Raw genomic sequence first — 22601 nt, forward strand, 5'->3', positions numbered from 1 at the left:
CAACAGGGGAGATGGATAAACCTTCCCTCTCTGGACCCCCAGGTGGAGATTCCTGAGATGAGCTTCATTAGGCTCTTCAGGGGTTCTGCTGAGATGGAGGGCATTCACCTAGAGTAGAAGTCAACTCTGTAATGCCTGATCGGTCAGTTCCACGCCACTGTTTTCTTCCTCTTGCTCTCTGGAATTGCTTCCCAAATACACCACATGCAAACTTTATCTGGGGCTCAACTTTTAGAGGAATCCAGACTAAAACAAGCTGTATCTTTTATTTGACTAGATGGTTGGTAGATTGTTTTTTGCTCCTCGTCTACCACTATGCAGCTGTGTGATCTTGGGTTAGCCACTTTACCTCCCTGTAACTCAGCTCAATCGTTGGTAACATGAGGATGTCAAAATAGAATATTCATCCCACTAATGCTTACTGAGCACCTTCCATATTCTGGACACTATGCAAAGCACTGGTAATAGAGCAGTAAATAGAAAATGCAATGTTCTTGCCAGTGGGGAGCTTATATGTTTATTGAAGAAGAAGACAATAAACAAATGAATAAATAATGTGATGTCAAGTAATGATGAGTGAATTTGTGAAGAGGGGCAATTTGACCAGAGATTCTAACAAAGCAAGGAGGCTAGCCAATCTGATTGGTATCTGGGGAAAGGTTTTCAAGCAGAGAAAAGAGTAAGGAAAAATTCCTCCCAGGGATATTATGTTAAGAGAAACAAGCCAGGAACAGAAAGATAAATGCCATCTGTCCTTACTCATTTGCAGAAACTAAAAAATTGACCACATAGAAGTAGAGAGTAGAATAGTGGTTGCTAGAAGTTAGACAGGAATTGGTAGGAAAGACAGAAGGAGGTGGGAGAGTGAGTACAAAATTCGGTTAGATAGGAGTTAGTTCTAATCTTCTGTAGCACAGTAGGGTAATCTGCACATTTTATTATGTATTTCATAATAACCAGAGAAGGGAGTTTGAAGGTTTGCAGTACATAGAAATGATAGTAGTTGAAAAGGTGGACGTGCCAATTACCCTGATTGAATCATTATACATTACATACATGCAATGAATTCATTATCATATTGTACCCCATAAACAAATGCAAGTATTAAATGTCAATTAAAAGAAACAAAAATAAAGTGAAGCAAAAGGGATGTTCTTCCAGATTCCTTTTTATCTAACCTGCCTTTGCCCATTCTTTGGGAATTCCACTGCCCACGTTCAAATGCAAAAGAGATGATAGTTTGGAGACATTAACTATGTTGCCCTAAGTCTCCCTCCTAACCCAGGAGCTGAAATCCTGTGTTCTTGGTTTCTACCCTGGCTGCACCCTTTCCAAGCTGCCTGATTGGGTAGATGTGAAAGTTTTCCAAAGGCAGAAAGTTCAAAGGGAACTCATTCGATGAAACAAAACCACTCATCCAATAATTACTCATGAATAAAAAAAAAGTTAAAATAGCTTTGAACATGAAAGGCGGCTCCTTTCCACAGTGTAGAAGGTTTGGTCAAAGGGGCTCATGTCTCAACTTCATCTTTAAGACTCTTGGTCCTTAATTATTTGCTAATAGTGCATTTTTTACATGCTAGTATTTTTGTGCATACTTTGAAGTATTTTTAAAAAACAGAAAAGTTAAAAGAGACTGAGCCTAACAACTTTCCCATTCTTCTTCCAAAGACATACAGAGGGCAAGTTTCTTATTGAGTCCTTCACTATAAATACAATTTTTCAGGCCTTGGGATAGAGAAAATCAAGTGACTATAAACATCCGGTATTAAAACCTTTGAGATGGTTCCTTGTCCTGTGCCTGTGGTCATTTTCTAGATTATTAACAATGAACATTGTGTAGAGGTCCACTAAGGACACTGGGTTCACTTTAGCAGAAATAGGCTCAGTTAGAAGCATTTGGTACAAAGGATGAGCAAGGGCTTGTTGGCTCACTTGGGTTCTCATGTGCAACAGAGAAGGATCTGGGTGCTGAGAAGACACGGGTGGGTCCACCCAACCCACCTTGGCTACTGCAAAGCCAGGGATGGAGAGATGTTAGATGTTAGAGTTAAATATTAGAAACTAGAAGCTGCATAAAATAAAACATCTCCCTGGGGTCCAGTAGAGAATTTTCTTTAAACACACACATATGCACACTCACAATGTATCAAAAATAAGCTGGGAAATTTATTCTGACAAGGAACCTTTTGCTCTTATTTGAAAAACATTTCAGAATGCTGGGCCAGGGAGACTGTTCTGAAACAAATAAAAAGAATTTCAATTTACTGGGTCATTTGGATTCCTTGGCTGAATGCTATCTTGTCATTGATAAAAATCAAAATGGGCCCCTATATTAAATATTACTTTGTCAGAAAATGCTTGCTTCAAGTGGAATGCTGTAGTTATCTTTTACCAAGTTCACATAAATTCAGGTTTGGTTTGCATGCAAAGGTAGAGCAGAGGGATAATACATTGCTTATTTTCTTCACTCCATGTTTGAATTGCTTTTGTTCAAAGCAAGGACACTACAGTGGGGTCATGTATCACCAGAATTCAACAATTCACATTTTGTAAAGGGGGTGGGGAGGGAACAAGGAAAACAAGAATAACATTTTAAAATAGCACTGGCAATCCTGTCTACTAGCTTTTCCATTAATGGAGCTCATGCCCAGGAATAACATTAAAACGGAGATGATTCTGCAGATATTTTCATGCAGGTTTATATATGTAAAATAAGGCATATTATATTTTATAAGTGATCTGATAGAGATTAATGAATAATGTAGACTGCCATTATCATTTAGGGACTTTAGAATCTAAGCCTTAAATGAAGTGAGATTCTACTATATTGTCCTACAGGAGGAAGATGTTTGAAGTTATTTTTCTGGTAGGGGAACCAAATGGCTTGAAGCTATCTGTACACCCTCTGTGGCTGCCCTTATGACCAAAAGCATGCATAGGAGACCGTTGGCTGAGGTCCAGAGTTCAGTGCTGGTCTTGAGACAAAGCAAAGCAAATAAGTAAGCACATTCACCTGATAGATGCAATTTGCCATGCAGTTTATTTAACTTGATGTAAAATGCACAGAATTCAAGCAGGGTCTCCTTTTACAGTTAACATTTTCTAAGTGTTTGTTATCAGCAACAAAAAAGAACTAGAAGCCAAGGGAATTTGAAAGAATTTACAAAACTTGTAGAAGGGAGAGATAAATACACAATTATAACATGGTAAGAGTGTAATTTAACACATGATCAGGTAAAACTAGGAACAAGTGTATGACTTTAAATTTTACTTTGATAAGTTTTAAATAAATAAACTTTATTTACAAATGTTGGGGACTTTGAAAGTTCTGGCTGTCGTTTGCTTAAAGTAGTCTTGCTCTTTAATCATTCTTATTACCTTAATATTCAAATGGGTTTGTATTTTATGTGATAGCTACCAGCTTCTGCCTATTTAGTAATAATCACCACTTCCTTCTTCCTAACAGAATCCCAATTTGGTTCAGGGAAGCATATCTCCACACCCTTACAGGAAAAAAAAATTTACTTTCCATGTTCCAAGGCACAGGATATTTATAAAACCTAATTCTGCCCAATGAAAATCAAGTAGAAGTCTGTGGAGGTTAGAAAACTATTGTTTTCCCCATTTGAAGAGACAGCATAGGCTCTTTCCCCCTCCTTCTTTCCTGATCCTCTTCCACCTTTCTCCTCTCTTGAAACAAACAGGATGAATGAAACCATGGCAACCATCATGATCCGGAAGGCAACATATTGATGAAGCAACCAAAGAAATATTAAATTGCTGGCTCTGACATCTAGTCACTGACCAAAAGCCAGTAGATATCTGCTTTCAGACTTCTTGTTACATGAGAAAAATAAATACACGTGTTTAAGCCACGTTAGTGGACTCTTATGACTTACAACCAGGCCCGTTCCTCACCAGCCCATTCCTCGAGCATGTGCCACATAATGATGGAGAAAGAGTTAAAAATGTGGGTGAGGTCTTAGGGAAGCCAGTCTAGTTTTTCCTTGTGGCCCTACCAGCCCTCTGAGTGGATCATTAATATGCACATAATGTTGATTGTCTTTCCTTCATATACGCTTTACCCTCTAACTCAGTCACACATACATTTTTCTCTGCATAGTCGGTCTCTTCTCTCAAAAAATTTATGGTGTAATGAGGGTGATTACAAACATGCACAAAATGCTAAAATTCACCTCACTGATTGTTTCTTTTGCTAAGATGAAGCTTTTTAGTTGAATCCATCCCATTTGTTAATTCTTGATTTTAATTCTTACACTATAGGAGTCTTATTAAGGAAGTAGGTACCTAATCTGGTATGATGAAGATTTGGGCCTACTTTTTCTTCTATTAGATGCAGGGTCTCTGGTTTAATTCCAAGGTCCTTAATCTACTTTGAGTTTCTGTTTTGTGCATAGTGAGAGATAGGGGTTTCATTTCATTTTGTTGCATATGGATTTCCAGTTTTCCTAGCACCATTTGTTGAAGAGGCTATCTTTTCTCCAGTGTATGTTTTTGGTGCCTTTGTCTAATATAAGATAACTGTAATTTATGGGTTAATCTCTGTGTCCTCTATTCTGTACCAGTTGTCTATCAATCTATTTTGGTGCCAATACCATGCTGTTTTTGTTACTATTGCTCTGTAGTATAGTTTAAGGTCTGGTCTAGTGATGCCACCTGCTTCACTCTTCTTGCTAAGGATTGTTTTAGCTATTCTGGGTCTCTTATTTTTCCAGATGAATTCATGATTGCTTTTTCTATTTCTATGAGGAAAGTCATTGGGATTTTGTTCGGAATTGTATTAAATCTGTATAGTGCTTTTGGTAGTAGGGTCATTTTGATAATATTAATTCTGCCTATTCAAGAACAAAGGAGATCTTTCCATTTTCTAAGGTCTTCTTTAATTTCTTTCTTTAGTGTTCTGTAGTTTTCATTGTAGAGGTCTTTCACCTCTTTTGTTAGGTTGATTCCCAATTATTATTATTTTTTGAGGCTATTGTAAATGGAGTAGTTTTCCTTGTTTCCCTTTCAGAGGATTTGTCACTAATGTACAGAAATGCCTTTGATTTATGAGTGTTGATTTTGTATCCTGCTACTTTGCTGGATTCATTTACTAGTTCTAGAAGTTTTCTGGTTAATTTTTTGGGGTCTTCTAAGTATAGAATCATATAGTTGGCAAAGAGTGCTAATTTGTGCTGAGGGCCATTGCCAAGTAGGAATGACGCATCGAAATTTCCTTGCCAGCGTACCCCATGTTAAATGGACTTGCCTTGGAATTTCGCTGTTGACATTGCATGTAAGGTGACCTTGCTCAAGGACCAGGGCGGATCTGGGTTTAGAGCTGATCAGGTTTGAGGAAGTATTCCAGTCCTTGGGTTTAAGGTGTTCCCGGTTTAAGACAATATGGGTTTTAGGGAAGTTGGAGGTTGAAGATTATTGCTGCTGGAAATAGGGCTTTCCTGCTGCCTGAGCTCCCGTTGAGTTCTCGTGAGATTCAGAAAGTATTTTAGAAAAAAGCCTCGTGGAGTAGGTGATTTGGGTGGCGGCAGAACTGGGATTTCCCCAGAACGTGTGTGGAGGCCGGTGTGAGTTCGGGAATAAAGAATTGCTGTTTGAATCTACAAAGCTGTGAGTGGCTTGTGATCTTGTGCCCAGCCAAGACTGCGGCATTTGGTGGTCTGTACGTGGAACGTCTGAAGCTTGGGGGTAAGTGAATTTGCTCACTCCTGAAGGAGAGCAAAAAAATGGGTGACCATTTCAAAAAACAAAGTGTTCTTGTTTTGATTTATTTTGTTTTTATTTCAAGTTGCCTGTTCCTAGAATTTTCTCAGGCAAACTGGGGAAAATGGTTGACTCAAGGTTTGAAGTTGTTCGTCTCCGAGAAAGAGAAATTGTTAGAGGAAGGAGGCACCCCAGTAAGACCAAGAACAGTTAGGACATATGTTGATACAGTACAAAAATGTAGCCCATGGCTTTTTGTAGACGAGTTATTAAGTATATCAATGGGACCATCATGGTATCTTGTAGAAGGATTTTTCTTCAACAAGAAAGAGATGGCTAATTCTGTTTACTTGTCTAAGATCTTGGTTTTTACAGACATCTGATTAATTTACAAAGCTAAAGTGTTAAAATATCAACCACTAAATATAAAATCAAGTACTCTTTACTTATTAAGTTCCATAAGGTAATATATTTAAACATTATGTGTGTTTTCATAAATTGGTAAATAGAAAAAAGTTTAATATTGCTTTGGTCTGTGTCTTTGCTAAAATAAAGTTACTAAGTGTTAAGATTCTATCAGGTATAATTTATTATACAAAGAGTATAAGAAGTTTCAGTTGGGTTTCAATTACAGTATAATAGTACCATAAAAAACATGAAAATATTTCATTAAAGTGGAGTAATTTGTCTAAATTCAAAAATTTTATAAGGGTTGTTTCAGAATGTGAATTTATAAAAAAGGTTATTTTAAGTTTATCTTTGGGGGATAATAATGGTACAGCAGCAGTAGTTACCCCTGATCAAACTTTTACATTTTTAGTACCCAAACAATCAGCTCAAAATGTAGAGCTTAATGCAGTTTTACAAGCTTTTGTGATGTTCAAAGATTCTGTATTTAATTTATTTTCTGATAGTCAATATATAGCTAATGCTATTATATCCCTTGAAGATGCTGGTAGGATTTCCCCTTCCTCTACTGTTTTCTCTTTGTTTTCCACTATACAAAGTCTAATCTTGGACAGAAAAGATCCATTCTTTATAGGACATATTAGGGCACATACAGGATTGCCTGGAGCCCTTAGTTTGGGCAATGATTTAGCAGATAAAATTACACATGACATACATATTTTTTCTACTGTAGAAGAAGCTACAAATTTTCATTAAAGGTTTCATGTTAATGCTAATACTTTACAAAAGCGTTTTAAAATAACTAAGGAACAAGCCAGGCATATAATAAAACAATGTCAAAATTGTGTGACCTTTTTACCCCAAGTTAATCTTGGAGTTAATCCTAGAGGACTGATACCTAACCATATTTGGCAGATGGATGTCACACACTTGCCAGAATTTGGAAAATTAAAATATTTACATGTTACAGTTGATACTTCTTCTGGATTTTTGATGGGCTCCCTTCATGCCGGAGAAAAAACTAAAGATGTTATAGCTCATTGCTTACAAAATTTTGCCACTGTGGGTGTTCCTAAACAGTTAAAACTGATAACGGTCCTGGTTATACTCTACCTCTTTTAAACAATTTTGCTCATCATTTGGTATTACTCATATAACAGGAATCCCATACAATCCACAGGGACAAGGCATAGTTGAAAGAGCTCATCAAACTATTAAAACGTACCTATTAAAGCAAAAAGAGGGAATTGGAAAGGGGTATATATCCCCCAAAGATAAACTTAAAATAACCCTTTTTACTCTAAACTTTCTAAATTTGGATTCATCAGGACTTAGTGCTACAGAAAGACATATGTATCCGAAAAATGTACATAAGCCTAAGGTACTTTGGAAAGATATTCTAACAGGACAATGGAAAGGTCCTGATCCAGTTATTGTCTGGAGTCGGGGCTCTGTCTGTGCTTTTCCACAGGGAGAACAGCAGCCGATTTGGATTCCAGAGAGATTAACTAAAGCAATTTCTACAGAAAAAGAAAATGATTTGACTCAAATCCATAACAGCTGATATCCAGAGCTCCAGCTTGGCTATTCTTACATCTGCAACAGTGATTAACCAAGGTGTTTTTTTCAATATCTATTTTATTATTGCATTTTTCCCACATCATAAAGTTCTATTTTATTTTTTGAGCTCATACAAACCTAGGTTAATGTTTTTCTGATCAGTTTTATTTTTTGACTGTGGAGTTTTTAAACATTGCAATGGAGATTTCACCTAGGTAAAGCTACAAGGCCTTTATTGTCTTATGTGTTGTATGTTATGTGTGCACTGTTTTGTGTTGTATGTCTGTATGTGTGTATGTCCATATTTCATATATGAGGAGCACTCATGAAAAAATGGATCCGAATTTTATTTTTTATTCACGTGATTTAAATGGTTTAATTTAATTTAGGTAAACAGCTGTTAAGGATTGTTTTTAAAGGTGGTTAACAGATCTGTTTGTTTACTAATTTAAATTAGGTAAACAGCTGTTAAGGATTGTTTTTAAAGGTGGTTAACAGATCTGTTTGTTTACTTTCACCTTCCCTTTTCATTATATTTAATAATTCTGTTCAGGATAATGTCTCTTTAGCGTCATTGCCAGAATTCCCATCTCCATCCCAGTGCCGGTGAAGACTAAGATAAAACCAAACTACAGCTTCTATGATAGCTATCACAGTAAACTGTATAAACTGATGCATCAATGAATATAACTCAACAAGTAATGCTCAATCAAGGACTCGATTTACTTTGGGAAGAAATGGACATATTGATAGACTCCTCCGATTTGAACTGCCTGCAGAACTTGCCTGGACTATATATCAGTTGCATGCATTGTGAAATATCGTCTGGTGCAGCGAATTGTGGTAGTGCTGGCATATCTTTGCTGATGGTGTCACCAGTGATGCAATTTCCTTGCCAGCACACCCCATGTTAATTGTGGTAATGCTGGCATATCTTTGCTGATGGTGTCACCAGTGAAGCAATTTTTCCAAAGGAGCCGTCAATTGGCTTGGTGTCCTGGCATTTCTGTATCCTCCTCCCTTCTACTAGTGATGGTCTAAAATTTGGGGGCCAACAGAGGTGAGGCAAAGAACCTCACCCCCCCACACTGGCACCAAGGCTAAATTTGGGGGCCAACAGAGGTGAGGCAAGAACCTCACCCCCCCACACTGGTGCATAGGCCTATCCACAAGCATGGCTGAATGCTGGACCGGTAGTCAGTGACGGGTTGATAAGATTGCAGTGGTATCAACCTAAGACAGGAAGCTGACACCTAAAGGTCAGTTTTCCCATGATGGGTAAGAACCATATGCTGAATTGGACAACCTACCAGGCACGGTCCTTAAGCCACATTGCTTGTTGTTTAATTAATCAGAAGGGGGGAGATGCTGAGGGCCATTGCCAAGTAGGAATGATGCATCGAAATTTCCTTGCCAGCGTACCCCATGTTAAATGGACTTGCCTTGGAATTTCGCTGTTGACATTGCATGTAAGGTGACCTTGCTCAAGGACCAGGGCGGATCCGGGTTTAGAGCTGATCAGGTTTGAGGAAGTATCCCCGTCCTTGGGTTTAGGGCGTTCCCGGTTTAAGACAATATGGGTTTTAGGGAAGTTGGAGGTTGAAGATTATTGCTGCTGGAAATAGGGCTTTCCTGCTGCCTGAGCTCCCGTTGAGTTCTCGTGAGATTCAGAAAGTATTTTGGAAAAAAGCCTCGTGGAGTAGGTGATTTGGGTGGCGGCAGAACTGGGATTTCCCCAGAACGTGTGTGGAGGCCGGTGTGAGTTCGGGAATAAAGAATTGCTGTTTGAATCTACAAAGCTGTGAGTGGCTTGTGATCTTGTGCCCAGCCAAGACTGCGGCAAATTTGGTCCTTCTTTTCCTATATGTGTCCCTTTAATTTCTTTCATCTGTCTAATTGCTCTGGCCAATGTTTCAAGAACTATGTTAAATAGAAGTAGTAAAAGAGGGCATCCCTGTCTTGTTCCAGTTTTTAGAGGGAATGTCTTCAATTTCTCTCCATTTACAATGATATTGGCCTGGGTCTTAGCATAGGTAGCTTTTACAATGTTGAGATATATTCCTGTTTTTTACTACTTGTACACTAGGTTGAGCACTAATCTCTAGGGTATATAAAGAACTCAAAAAGCCAAACACCAAAATAAAATAAAAATAAAACAACCCAGTCAATAAATGGGCCAAGGCAATATGGAAAGCAGTATGGAGATTCCTTGGAAATCTGGGAATGGAACCACCATTTGACCCAGCTATCCTGTTCCTTGGCTATACCCAAAAGACTTAAAAACAGCATACTACAGGGGCATAGCCACATCAATGTTTATAGCAGCACAATTCACAATAGCTAAACTGTGGAGCCACCACAGAAAGGTCTTAACTGGGCTTCTCCAGAAATCTTCACCATGGCTGATTTTAGGACTGTCAGCAAAAGAGTCTCTGCAAAAGAGTTCAATGTAGATAAACTTCCTATATTCCTGTTACCCTGTTTTACTTGGCCACTGTCTGAGAAGATAAATACAACACTCCAGATGCTGGACTCCCCCTTACTAGTTTTTCACAAACATATCCAGTATAGTATTTTGAAGAAGAGTGCAAACAAGGCCTTTGGCTTGAGCTGGGCTTCACAGAGATATCTATATTTTTAAGATAAGTTACAATTGGGCTCCATGGTAACAGCTGGCAGGGGGAGGAAAGAAGAGGAAAAGACTCTCCCCTTCTTAGGTGTTGTCCTTGAAGGGTTAACTTGCCCAAAACAGTAAATGAAAAAGCTGCTTTTATGTGAATTTTTGCAGACTGTGAACTTCTGAGCCCCTCCCCTTACATGCTGGGCATAAAACTCTAAAACTACCTGAACTTGGGGTTTGGGGGATTGATTGATTATAGTGAAAGCTGTGCCCTCTGAACCTGGCTGCAGCAAATTAAACTGTGGAGCTCACCTAGATGCCCTTCAGTGGATGAATGGATTGAAAAAAAAAAATGTGGCATATATACACAATGGAATTTTACTCAGCAATAAAAGAGAACAAAATCATGGTATTTGCAGGTAAATGGATGGCGTTGGAGAAGATAATGCTAAGTGAAGTTAGCCAATCCCAAAAAAATGAATGCCGAATGTTTTCTCTGCTATAAGGAGGCTGACTCATAGTGGGATAGGGAGGAGAAGCATGGGAGGAATAGATGAATTCTAGATAGGTAGAAGGGTGGGAGGGAAAGGAAGGGGGGGATTAGTAAGGATGGTGGAATGTGATGGACATCAATATCCAAAGTACATGTATGAAGTCAAGAATTGGTGTCAACATACTTTATAAACAACCAGAGAGTGAAAAATTGTGCTGTATACGTAACGTGTAATAAGAATTGTAATGCATTCGGCTGTCATTTATTTTTTTTAAATAAAAAAAAATGGGCCATAGAACTGAACAGACACTTTTCAGAAGGTGATATACAATCAACCAACAAATATGTTGTAGTAAAGAGTGAGGGATGCCGTGAACAAAGTAGACCTGACCTAGGAACGTGTAGATAAATTATTCAAAGAACAGAGAATGTGTGCAAGCCAGGAACAGAGGCATTGCTACAAACTAGCCCTGCCAGCCTCTCTCTTGATCTTGGCATTGCATCCTCCAGACTGTGATAAATAAATTTCTACCACAATGAAAAGCAAAGCTTGTGGGAGCTTTGAGCCCTCTCTAGAATGCTTTTCTTTCTCTAGGAGGCAAAGAGGGGACCACTGCAGGTGCAAAAAAAGAGTGTCCTGGATTTTAGATATAGGATACCGCATGCTGTCTGTTAGTGGGAAGAAGTGAAAGACTGGTAAGTCAGTTTAAGGACAAGTACTAAATTTAGACAAAAATGTACTGAGAGCCTGAACTAAGATCATATCAAAATTACTTGTATTTGCTTATACCACACCATATACTATTATCAACAGAAAATATCAAAATGAATATATTGTCTTGAGCTCATGAAAATACTGTCATGTGTAGACCTTGGAAGTTCCAAAATAAAGAGGTCTCTATTCTAATATTGAGTGAGTAGGGAAAAAGAGCAAAGGCACTCTGGGGCCTTGGTTCAGGCCTGACAGCCATTAGAAGATTCCACCTTAACTCGTAGTTTGCCAGATACCAAAAGTGCCTCATTTATTCACCCCCAGATAGTACAAGGTGCATCATTAGGGACAGGTGTTTTTCATGTCACTCATCCTTATCATAGGGCTAGGGTTCTGGAGTTAAAGTGCCCTCCCAGGTTGACATACACCTAAGGCCAACTAACTTTCCTAAACCCCAGCCCACCCTTGCAAGTGGCCAAGAAATCTACTCATTTGTTGAAGCCATGCCTCCCTTCTCCAGAAGAGCCCTAATAAAAGCTCTGCCTATTATTCATACTCACATGACTCAATTCCATTTCCATCATCAGTGTGTCAAAGTTTCCAGTGTCCAATATTGATATCAGGGGCAGCAAGGCAGAGGTCATGTAGACAGGGTTTACCATAGTATAAGCTAGGAAATGGTAGCCATATTGCCCAACATTTTTTACAGCAAGAAACCCCCAGTGCTCCAGGTTCTAAAGCCAAAAAAGTCTCCCATGACTTTTTTGCAATTATTCAGCAAATAATGATAACATAGAAAGGAAATGTAGGATTCAAATTAGGAGAATGAAATTTGAAACCCTGATCTGGAATCTTCTAGCTATCAACCACAGAAATGCTATTTAATCAGATAAATCTCTCTTCTCTATCCCCGAGCAGTAATATATGGGTATATTTAACCACTGACTCTCCAGGAAAAAGGAAAAAAGCCATAGTTCATAGATTTTCCAATTCTGTATTTCCAATACTCTCATCAATTTCAGGCTGTCAATGTTAGTCAACCAGCTCACTCATTCCCTAGAAATTTACCAATTGATTCTCACGAGCCAGCATGAGCCAGTGCGAGCACACCAAAGCTCAGATTTCACATCTGAAAAATGAGAACCATGCCAACTCTACAAGTCAGGACAGAGATAAATTAAAATGCCTAATCCAGGGTCATTAGCCTATATGAAGGGTTTGATAACTATTTATTCAATATTTACTCAGCACCTTTTATGTAGCACATTTTCGCAGGAATTGAAGATTTGGCAAGAACAAAAAAAGGAAGGGTCTGCTCACTTGAACATGATGTTCTATACTGGGAGAGATACACAAAAACAATAAAAAATATAGATAGATGATGGTTGGATGGAAGGTAGAGTGATAAGCAGAGAGGTTATAGGTAAATGGATGAATTAATAAATGGAGAGCCTCCATCAGTCTGGTAGAGATACAGCCTATGGAGAAAAGTCAAACAAGGATAAGGGGAGAGGGAGGAGTGGCTATATTATATTGATACGGTGGCCAAGAAAAACCTCACTGGTGAGCCACTTGATGGGGAGCATGAGTGGAATGAAGGCATGAGCCATGGGGTTGTCTGGGGAAAGTTTCCCAGGCAGGAGGAGATTGCGTGCCAAGCCCTGAGATAGGCAGGGGCAGGGAGGCTTGCTCCAGGGACCGTGAGAGGCCAGTAGAGTGGGGGCACCCGAGTGACAAAACAGGAGGAAAATTCTGTGGGATCAGAATTTAGACAAAGGAACAAAGTTACTGAGTGGCAGGAGCAGAGGTGAGGCAGGAAAAGAGTCTCAAACCTGGCCAAGTCTTGGGAGTCTTTACACCTCTGGAGACATGGAGGTCAGGGTCCAGGGAAGGACAGGGCTAGAGTTCTTCTCCCTCACCTTCCCTAAATCAGGAGGAACTGCTTACTCTGCTGGTGCAACCTCATTCCTTCATGTTTTGGCCACTCAAGTGTTTACACAAATGACAAAGACAAACCCAATGGCTTCCATGAGTCGGCACTACTCATAGCTCTGGAGATACAGGCCCTACCTGGCCATCGAGGGAGAAAAGCATTGAAACAAAAAATAATTACATTGCCTGGGCTATGAGACCCTCAAATAAGTGGGTTGGTAGATTTCCCCTTCCCTAGATATAAAAATGTTCCTGGGCCAGGATCCCGTGGTCACCTAAGGTGTAAAATGTCCCCTGTCCCTGTTCTGGCATAGCACTAATTAATAATAAGTGACATTGCTCCAAATGAATGGTGTAACAGCGACCAAAGGAGGCTGACAGCAGCCCCAATGAATCCAGAGAGCCCCAACTGTCCCCTACATAGACTTTTTTGAACCAGCAGGTTGAAAAAAAAAATGTCCATGCTTTGTGTAACCAAAAAATCTCAAAGATGAGAGGTTTTCATTTGCTTGGTTTGTTTCTATTTTTTGTTCTTAAATGTGGTGCATAGTACACCTACCACAAAAAAATCATCTGGGATCCTTAGTAAATGAACTTCAAATTTCTGGGCTCCACCCAAGAAATGTAAATCAGAATAAACAAAGAAGGATCCCAAGAACTTGCATTTTCAACAAACTTCTAAGTAAGGTTGATGCTACATTACTGATGTTTGAGATCCACTGCTTTAAAACAAAAGTAAAGTGCGTAAGACTTCTTTTCATTTCAATTCTAAAGGTCTCCACAAAGAGTGCTAAAGAAAGCTCTTATGTAAACTTCCTCTTCAAAAACTCTACAGAAGCAATCAAAAGCTTTGTTTAGGAAAATGCACTGGGAGATAGAGTTCTCGTGATGGAACCATCCCATCAAGGGATCCATTCATTCAAATGATTCCACGTGCAGAGACACTGGCTGGCTTCCACGGAAGTGCCTCCCTGTCTGGAGAGCTGAGGAGAGACTTTCTGGAATATTCCCTACCTGTAAAGAGGGCATGGTAGTGGAGGCCCTTCTCCTTGTCCTGATGGGAGCAGACATCAAATAAGTACGCTTTGATGGGCCCATCAATGAAGTCAGCAGCAAAATCAAAGAGGACCACACCTATCATGGTGACGCTTATGGCCCAAACCAGCTTCCTCCTTGGATTAGCAATCAAAGCTAAAAGAGAAATAAACATCGTTCTCCTCAATCCTGCTTTAGAATGATCCATTTAAAAAAATCGTTTTTTGGTGCTGGGGATTTGAACCCAGGGCCTCAGGCATGGCAGGCAAGCACTTTACCACTGAGCCACATCCCCAGCCCTGATCCATGTTTTTTATTTCACCAAAACTTTCTGTCATCAAATCATCTTCCTCTGCTTTCATTCTGCTTTGTTTTTCCAAATAAAAATAGCTTAATTATCTTTTCAAGTTCTGAAAATCATGCAAGTGAATGTCCCAAAAGACAGATCTATAGACAGAAAGTGAATGAGTGGTTGTCCAGGGCTGGTGTTTAAAAGGATTTGGGAAGTTGCTGTCAATGGGTATTGGGTCTCTTTGGGGAGTAGTGAAAATATTCAGAAGTTACAAAATGGAAAGGGCTGCACACCTTTTGAATATACCAAAAAGCATGGATTATGTGCTTTTAAATGAGTTTTCTGGGTGTGAGTGAATTATATTTCTTTAAATAAAAAAAATATATACTTACTGTAAACAATTTCAACAAAATAGAAAAAAAAAAACAAAACAGCAACAACTAGAAAATGCTTCAGATCCTAACCCCAACCATGGTTATCCTCTGGGACGTCCCGTTATGTGCTTCCACACATCCAGATCCAGGTGTGCAGCTGTACCCAAATGCACTGCTTCTGAAACTCCGGCATGCTTGACATCACTTGAACAAGCCCCAGTTCTCAAGATTCTGATTCAACTGACCTGGGGTTGGCCTGAGAACTTGCATCTCCAACAGCCCCTAGAGATGTTGACTCTGCAAGTCATAGGGCCATACTTTTGAATAGCACCGATGAATAAGATCATAGGGTGCATACGTGTCCATCCTCAACCAGCGATTCTCATCTTTTCACTGCAGTTAATGAAGAGCAACCTCATAATTTTTAATAGCTGAATAATATTCATTCTATGCTTGTGCTGTCCTTCCTTCACTCAATCTGCTATGGAACATACACTGTTGTTTGCCTTGCTTACAATTTTTTTTAAGCTAAGGATAGTGTGTAATATAGGTACATATTTACAAAATTTCAGTAAAAATAAGTGAAAAATAAGCCTATGCTCCCCTTTCACCTCTAGTCCTTAGCAGTGACTATATTTACCAGATTATTTTTTGTTATTTTTCCATAAATATTGTATATTTATGAGTTGAATTTATGCCTTCTTTTCAGTATATATAAATGTTTCCAGATTATCCTGTTTCTTATTCACCCATCTGCTGTCCTGGGAGTTGATGGTCTAAAAATGTATGGCCTTTGTAATGTTTAATGATTCTTTTTTTCAATGTCCTACCACCAAGAACTGATTAATTGGTAGTGGATTAATGACTAGAAAAAGCCTTTTAACATCAGATTTGTGGTTGTCCAGAATTTGCAATGCAAAAATGTTCCCTTGAGCTGACAGGCTAATGCCCTGTATCCATTAAGAGGCTCTTCGTAAGGTAATGAACAAATTAACTCTTATTTGAACATACAGGCAATTCCTTGCCAGTGTTTACAGAGCCATTTGGGCACCGATCAATTTGACAAAGTATTCTACAAAGCATATTGGGCTCAAAAAATAAAATTAAAAGCTCCATTGACAAGTAAGTACAAATATTTAATTTGATAAAGTAGATAAAAATTCAGTCCTATTTTTAAATCTTCACAGCAATACAGGACAATACATGCTGAGATTCTGAAAGTAAAGGCTCCTCACGATTTTGGATCATTCAAAGGTAGAACTTCATTGCAGACTAGGAGAGACCATCAGTTTTAACCAGTTTATATTAAATGTCAAGAACTTCACATTCTTTTCCTATAGCATTGCACAACAGCACCTTGTGCCGTCCACTTACCTGATACTACCGCATCTCCATTTAGGTACAGCGCCATGCCCACGAGCATCATAATGACCAAGGTGAGGATGTAGGGTCTCCGGCGGCCCCAACGGGACCGGCAGTGGTCACTTGCTGATCCCACCACAGGTTGCAGGAGGAATCCCAGGATGGGGCTGAGGAGCCACACCGTGCTGTACAGACTCTTGGGCAGGCCCACGCTGAGCAGGACCGGGGTCACATAAGCTGCCTCCACTGCATAGCAAAACTCTCGGCCGAACATGACCATACTGTGCATGATGAGTCTGCCTGTGGGTCTTTTTGGTAGCTTCACAGATCCCAAGAGGCCAGCCTCAGTTAGGGATTGATAGGTGTGGCTGCCAGCCTGCCCACTGTCGCTGCCCATTGCAAAGGGGTGAGATACCTTTCTGCGTGATCCCTGGGTTTGGGCTCAAAACTGTATTTGATATGGAGCCTGGCTGAGCAACAGGCGGAGATGGCTAGGCTGGAGGAGGGGCTCAAATTCTTTCATGCCTCTAAGATCACAAGTTATGACGAGGGAAAGGGGGTGTTGGCCCTGAAAAGCATGACGGAGATTAGCTGCAGAGAGCCCTCTGGCTCCTTACAATGCTTGAATGTTTTCCTAACGAGATCTTCCTTCACACTGTTCTTTCTCAGTTTCTCTCTCACACACATACCATATTTCTTATGATCACATCCACAGTTTTGAGATAATTAAGTCTTATTATACCAGGGTTAAATCAATATATAAATAAGTCAATCTTTTTATAAACTTATTTTTATAGGTATAAATATTCTGTCCTTTCTTGACCAGAAGTTTTCTACACACACAGCTCAGAAGTTAAATAACTAGATTTAAGATAGCATGTCGGGTTCTCATCTTTCCTCGAAGTCATTACCTGCCTCATAGTGCCCTAATATGTCCTATTTGCACTTGATAAATTTTATAATTAGATAGTTCTGTGTTTGTTCTATAGCATTTTGTCAATTAGTTGTTTTTTTTTTTTTTAATTCTCCTTGAGGGCAGAGAACAGGTCTATTCTATAATAGCTCCTTAAGGTATTCCCAGCATCTAGCATGATACTTGGCACCTGGTAGGTCCTCAATAAATATTTGCTAAAGCAATGATTGAACAAATAAAATATGTACACTGTATTTGGGAATGTCGGCCAACAGTCTTGTTTGTTACATTTATCCGTCCTGTGCCTTGTGTCGTATAGGACTACATTTTCCAGGTTTACCTGCTCTCTAGCTTCTGTGGAAATTTGGCTAATGGGAGGCCTCGGTGGGAGAAGGGAAGAAGTCAGGGAATCCCCACCATTTCCTTTGTCCATCCTCAGGTGGCTATATTAAATTCACTGTTTCAAAGGTTTGGACTGGGTCATACCTTCCTTGCAGGATCCTGAGTTCAAATGAAAAGTCTTGGCTGGAGAAATGTGATTGTATAGGAAGGGCCTTAAAAATGATTCAAGAGCAGGGCGTGGAGTCAGAATCTTCAAGTTTAAATTCTCATCATGCTTCTTCCTACTCTCATGTCCCTCAACAAATCACTTAATCTGATGTTTCTCAAACTGTGTGCCAAGTCACCCAAGGATTACAGCGAACTCATAGGTGTACCTTGGGATATTTAAACATTTGAACCTAGTAAACGCAGTGCAACAACATCTGTTGGATGGTACATGAGCTACTAGTGAAGTATTTCATGCTTTTAACCCAGATTACACTATAATCCTTTCAATGGTTTCATACCTTGTAAAGTAAGGTTTGCTATAGTCATCTTGATAAAAAGCAAGTACTATAGGAAAATCAGCATGGGACAGGAGGTGGAGAAGCAGTGTCTGATCTGACTCCAAGGCACAGGAAGCACTGTAGTGTCCAGAAGGTGCCCATGTTCCATTAGTAAATAATTGTGGTGAACAATGAGGAAAAATTAAAATGTCACATTTTCTTTGTGAGTATTATTCAAATATCTAATAAGTAGTTAGGATACAAATGTTTAAGTTGCTTAGACCTAATTATTTGAATGGTTAGGTTTTTCTTTTCTAGGGGTACAACAAAAAAGTTACTGACACAATAAGGTGAGCATAAACTAAGGTGGGGTAGGACATTTTGAGCCTCTGTGTTCTCATCTGTAAAATGGGGAAAACTGCCCTACTTCTCCCTGTGATTGTGGAAGAGCAGTTGAGACGCTGCATGCACTGGACCTCATCCACTGTCTACCCAACCTCCAGTCACCATTCCCTCCATCCTGATGGAACTGGGTGTGGATCCCAGAGCCCACACAGCCCTCATGCCCATGAACTGTCTAGCTTTATCTAAGGATGATCCTACTTTCTCTGTTAAAGACTGGCATAGAAATGGTTTGTGTCATAGTTTGGATATGAAATGTCCCCCAAAGGCTCATGTACTGAAGGCTTGGTCCCCTGTGCGGCAGTGTTCACATCTGGGACTTTTGGGAAGTGACTGGATCATGAGGGCCCGACTTTATCAGTGGATTAATCCATTAATGTGTGTAAAGCTTGATGGTATTCTAGGAGGTGGTTGATCTCAAGAAAGTGGGGTCTAGTTAGAGTAGGTCACTGGGGTTGTGTCCATGAAAGGTATGTCTTGTCCCTGACCCGTTTCTCTCTCTGCTTCCTGGATGCCATGGTGGGCAGCTTTGCTCCTGCCATACCCTCTGCCATGATGTTCTGCTATACCACAGGCCCAAAATCAATGAAGCCAAGTGACCATGGACTGAAACCTCCAAACTATGAGCCAAAATAAATCTTTCCTCCTTGAAGCTGATTTTCTCAGGTATTTTGTCACAATAACTAACACAGTTGGTATGTCAGCTTAAGGAGACACGAAACAGGTTTTGCTGAGGGCTCCTGAGAACTTTTCTTCTGAATGTTGCTGTGTGTGGATATAAGATCCAGAACTTGCTACCAGCCTGAGGATAAAATTTACACGTGGAGGATGGAAAGTTGGTACCCTGGAGAATTGTGAGAAAACAGGGCCCACATGACCACATTCAGATAAGACTAAAACTCTTGGTTGAGAGCCAGAATATTTCCTTCTTGTTTTGCATTATTTGCCATTGAAGGCATCTTAACTCAATATAGGTCCAAGTGCTTTACAGATTACAAGGCAATGTAATTACCACTGAAGCCTGGAATATGCTTAGAGGGAGGATATATAGACAGTGATCATGATACAATCAGGAGGTATCTCATGGATTGGTTTTATTTATGATCTTATAATTTGTGGCATCTCCTCACTTCCTACATGGTAGGATCAAAAGAGTATCAATAAATGTATATCAAACTGTTTGAGAATATAATTCCATTTTCATCAGAATTTTCCTTCTTTAATTGCACACCTTTGTCTCCTTCTTAAAATTCCCTGTTTTCTCTTTTCCTGTGTCATTGCCGTCATCTAAATCTGTAGTTTATCTAAAGGAAACTAACAAACTAGGAACTGCCACATTTTCTACACCGGGTCTTCCATCTTCAGAAGGGAAGTGTGAGTCACCAAGAAGAGCTACTAACCTTGCTTACATTTATTCTTTATTGCTTACATTTATTCTTTAAGTTCACAACCTACACAAAGCAATTTTTATCCTCAACTTCAAGGAGGAAAGATTTATTTTGGCTCACAGTTTCATTAAAATATTTTGTATAGTTGTCTAATCAGAGGAATCAATATTCTAAGCTAACCATCTCTTTACTTATAGCTTTTTGTCGACTTGCTTTTATCCTTTCCCTTACCAATCCATTCCACAGATATTTTTCTGAACACTCTTATTACAGTAACCCAAGTAAAAAGACTTAGTTCACATCCAATAGGGCAGGCTTCTCAAGGTGCAGACTTTGAACCAGAAGCATACTCACCTAGAAGCTTGGTATAAATGTCAATTTGTGGGTTTCACCCTAGACCCACTGCATTTGAATCTCTAGTGGGGCCAGGGATCTGTGTTTTAACGGAACCTGCAGGTGATCTTTTTGTATACCAGAGCCACTACTCTATGAGTTTATGGCCTACTGAAGCGTTTGGAAACTGTAGTAAAAGCAATTACTATCCTTAGAAATATGAGCAACATGCAATGAGAACCTAGGAAGGGCACTAAAAATAGGTGCTAACAACCACTGAGCACCTAGAATGTGCCAAGCACTACACAGGCATTATGTTCAACACCATAACAATAGGGTGGGATTTGTACACAACACCTGAGCGACTCCACAGTTTATAATCACTGTACAAAACTACTCTATGGGTAAGAGTGCAGGAAAACAAACAAATAAAAAACAAACAAATAAACAAATAAAACAAGCTGTGTTTGAGCCAAGCCTAACTTTGCTAGATCTGTCAACTGCAACAAAAGCCAGGATTGCTGTTCTTGGAAAATGATGGAGTATGTGGGAAGGAATGAAAGCCAGAGAGACCACAGGATATTTGGAAACTTCAGGTAGTCCAATACAAAGTGCTGGGGAACAGGAGGGGTAGGAATGGGCCTAGAGAGCTAGGAAAAAGTCTTTTTTTAAAAATTTGTTCTTTTTAGATATATATGACAGTAGAATGTATTGTGGCATATTATACATACATGGAGTGTAACTTATTCTAATTAGAATCTTATTCTTGCAGTTATACAGGATGTGACATTACCCTGGTCCTGTATTCAAATACAGATAGGAAAGTCACATCTGATTAATTCTACTGTCTTTCCTATTCCCCTCCCTCTCCCTTCCATTCATTCCCCTTTGTCTATTCCAGTGAACTTCTATTCTTCCTCTCTCCATCCTCCCTTGTTGTAGGTTAGCATCCACATATCAGAGAGAATATTTGGCCTTTGGTTTGAGGGGCACTGGCTTATTTCACTTAGCATGATATTCTCCAGTTCCATCCTTTTACCAGCAAATGCCATAATTTCATTCTTCTTTGTGGCCGAGTAATATTCCATTGTGTATATATACCACATTTTCTTTATCCATTCATCTGTCGAAGGATACCAAGGTTGGTTCCAAAGCTTGGCTATTGTGAATTGAGCTGTTATAAACATTGATGTGGCTGTGTCACTGTAGTATGCTGATTTTAAATCCTTTGGGTATAGTCTTATTGTAAAGGGTTGATATGCTTTGTAAATGAGTTTCTATTTTATTCTGTAGGGAAAAAGAGCACCACTGACAAATTTTACAAGACTGAAAAGACCTGTTTGGTGTCAAAAGGATTAGCAGTAGGGGAGCATGGTCAAAAAACAGTGGTTCTAGAAATCAGAAGGTATCAATAATAGTTCAGGGTCTAGAAGGAGAACAGTTACGGGAGTGGGCAGAGGGATGGCTGGGAGCTGTTGAAGTGGAACTGACAGCACTTTGCTATTGAGATGTATTTGTTTAATAAATACTTGCTAATTTTCCACTGTGGGCATGGCCACTATTCTTGGAACTGGATGTTTAGGAATTAATTAAATGTCTGTAATCCCTTATAAAGTTTCCATTCCTGTGTGTGATGGCAGAGGGAAGGGATGGGGTTAAATGCCATGGCAGTAGTGATATGCAGTGTGAAGAAAAATAAAACAGGGCAAAGGAACAAACAGCATGTGATGAGGTGGCTGCACCATAGACAAGGATCAGAAAAGCGCTCTCCTAGGGTGACATTAGCACAGAGTCCTAAAGAAAGTGAGAGGTGTCCATCAATCCAAACTCAGAAACTGCAAATGCAAAGGGGCTTTCACTTGAGACCTGAGAAATCAGTTAGAGAATCCACAGATCCCGACAGCTCTGACTGCTCCAAAGGAGGTCAGATTGTACAGGGCCTGTGAAGTGGAGGACCGATGAACTTCACACATTCCATCAAAAAGAAGATGGTACAAAGAAGCTGTCCTAGGACTAAGCTGTCCCTTACTAAGCTGCTTGAGATTGATACCAAGGACTAACTCATGGTTTCAAGTGCCTTTGTCATTTGTGACAGTTGCAGCTGCAGCCTCAAATGAAAAACGTGAATGACCTTGGAGACCTTGGCCCAGCTCTTTGGTTCACATTCCCATGTCATTTTCTCATGTCCAGTACAAGAGGTCTCTTTCCCAGGCAGCTACCTGATAC

General features: G+C 39.6%; 1 protein-coding gene across 2 annotated transcripts in view; it reads right to left on the minus strand.

Annotated features, from left to right (window-relative positions):
• Positions 1-17035, minus strand: part of SLC45A2 (solute carrier family 45 member 2) — a gene marked incomplete at both ends in the record, with an annotated part of 45291 nt that extends 28256 nt beyond the window's left edge. The window contains 2 exons of one of the 2 annotated variants that reach the window (XM_081309257.1): positions 14464-14640; positions 16525-17035. In XM_081309257.1, coding sequence (XP_081165383.1) covers positions 14464-14640; positions 16525-16909 — 562 coding nt within the window. The remainder of the gene's footprint in view (positions 1-14463; positions 14641-16524) is intronic. The other variant, XM_081309258.1, reaches the window with a different exon arrangement.
• Between the last annotated feature and the right edge of the window lie 5566 nt (positions 17036-22601).

Source organism: Spermophilus citellus (genome assembly GCF_964194105.1).
Source record: "Spermophilus citellus genome assembly, chromosome: 1".
Classification (NCBI taxonomy): Eukaryota; Metazoa; Chordata; class Mammalia; order Rodentia; family Sciuridae; genus Spermophilus; species Spermophilus citellus.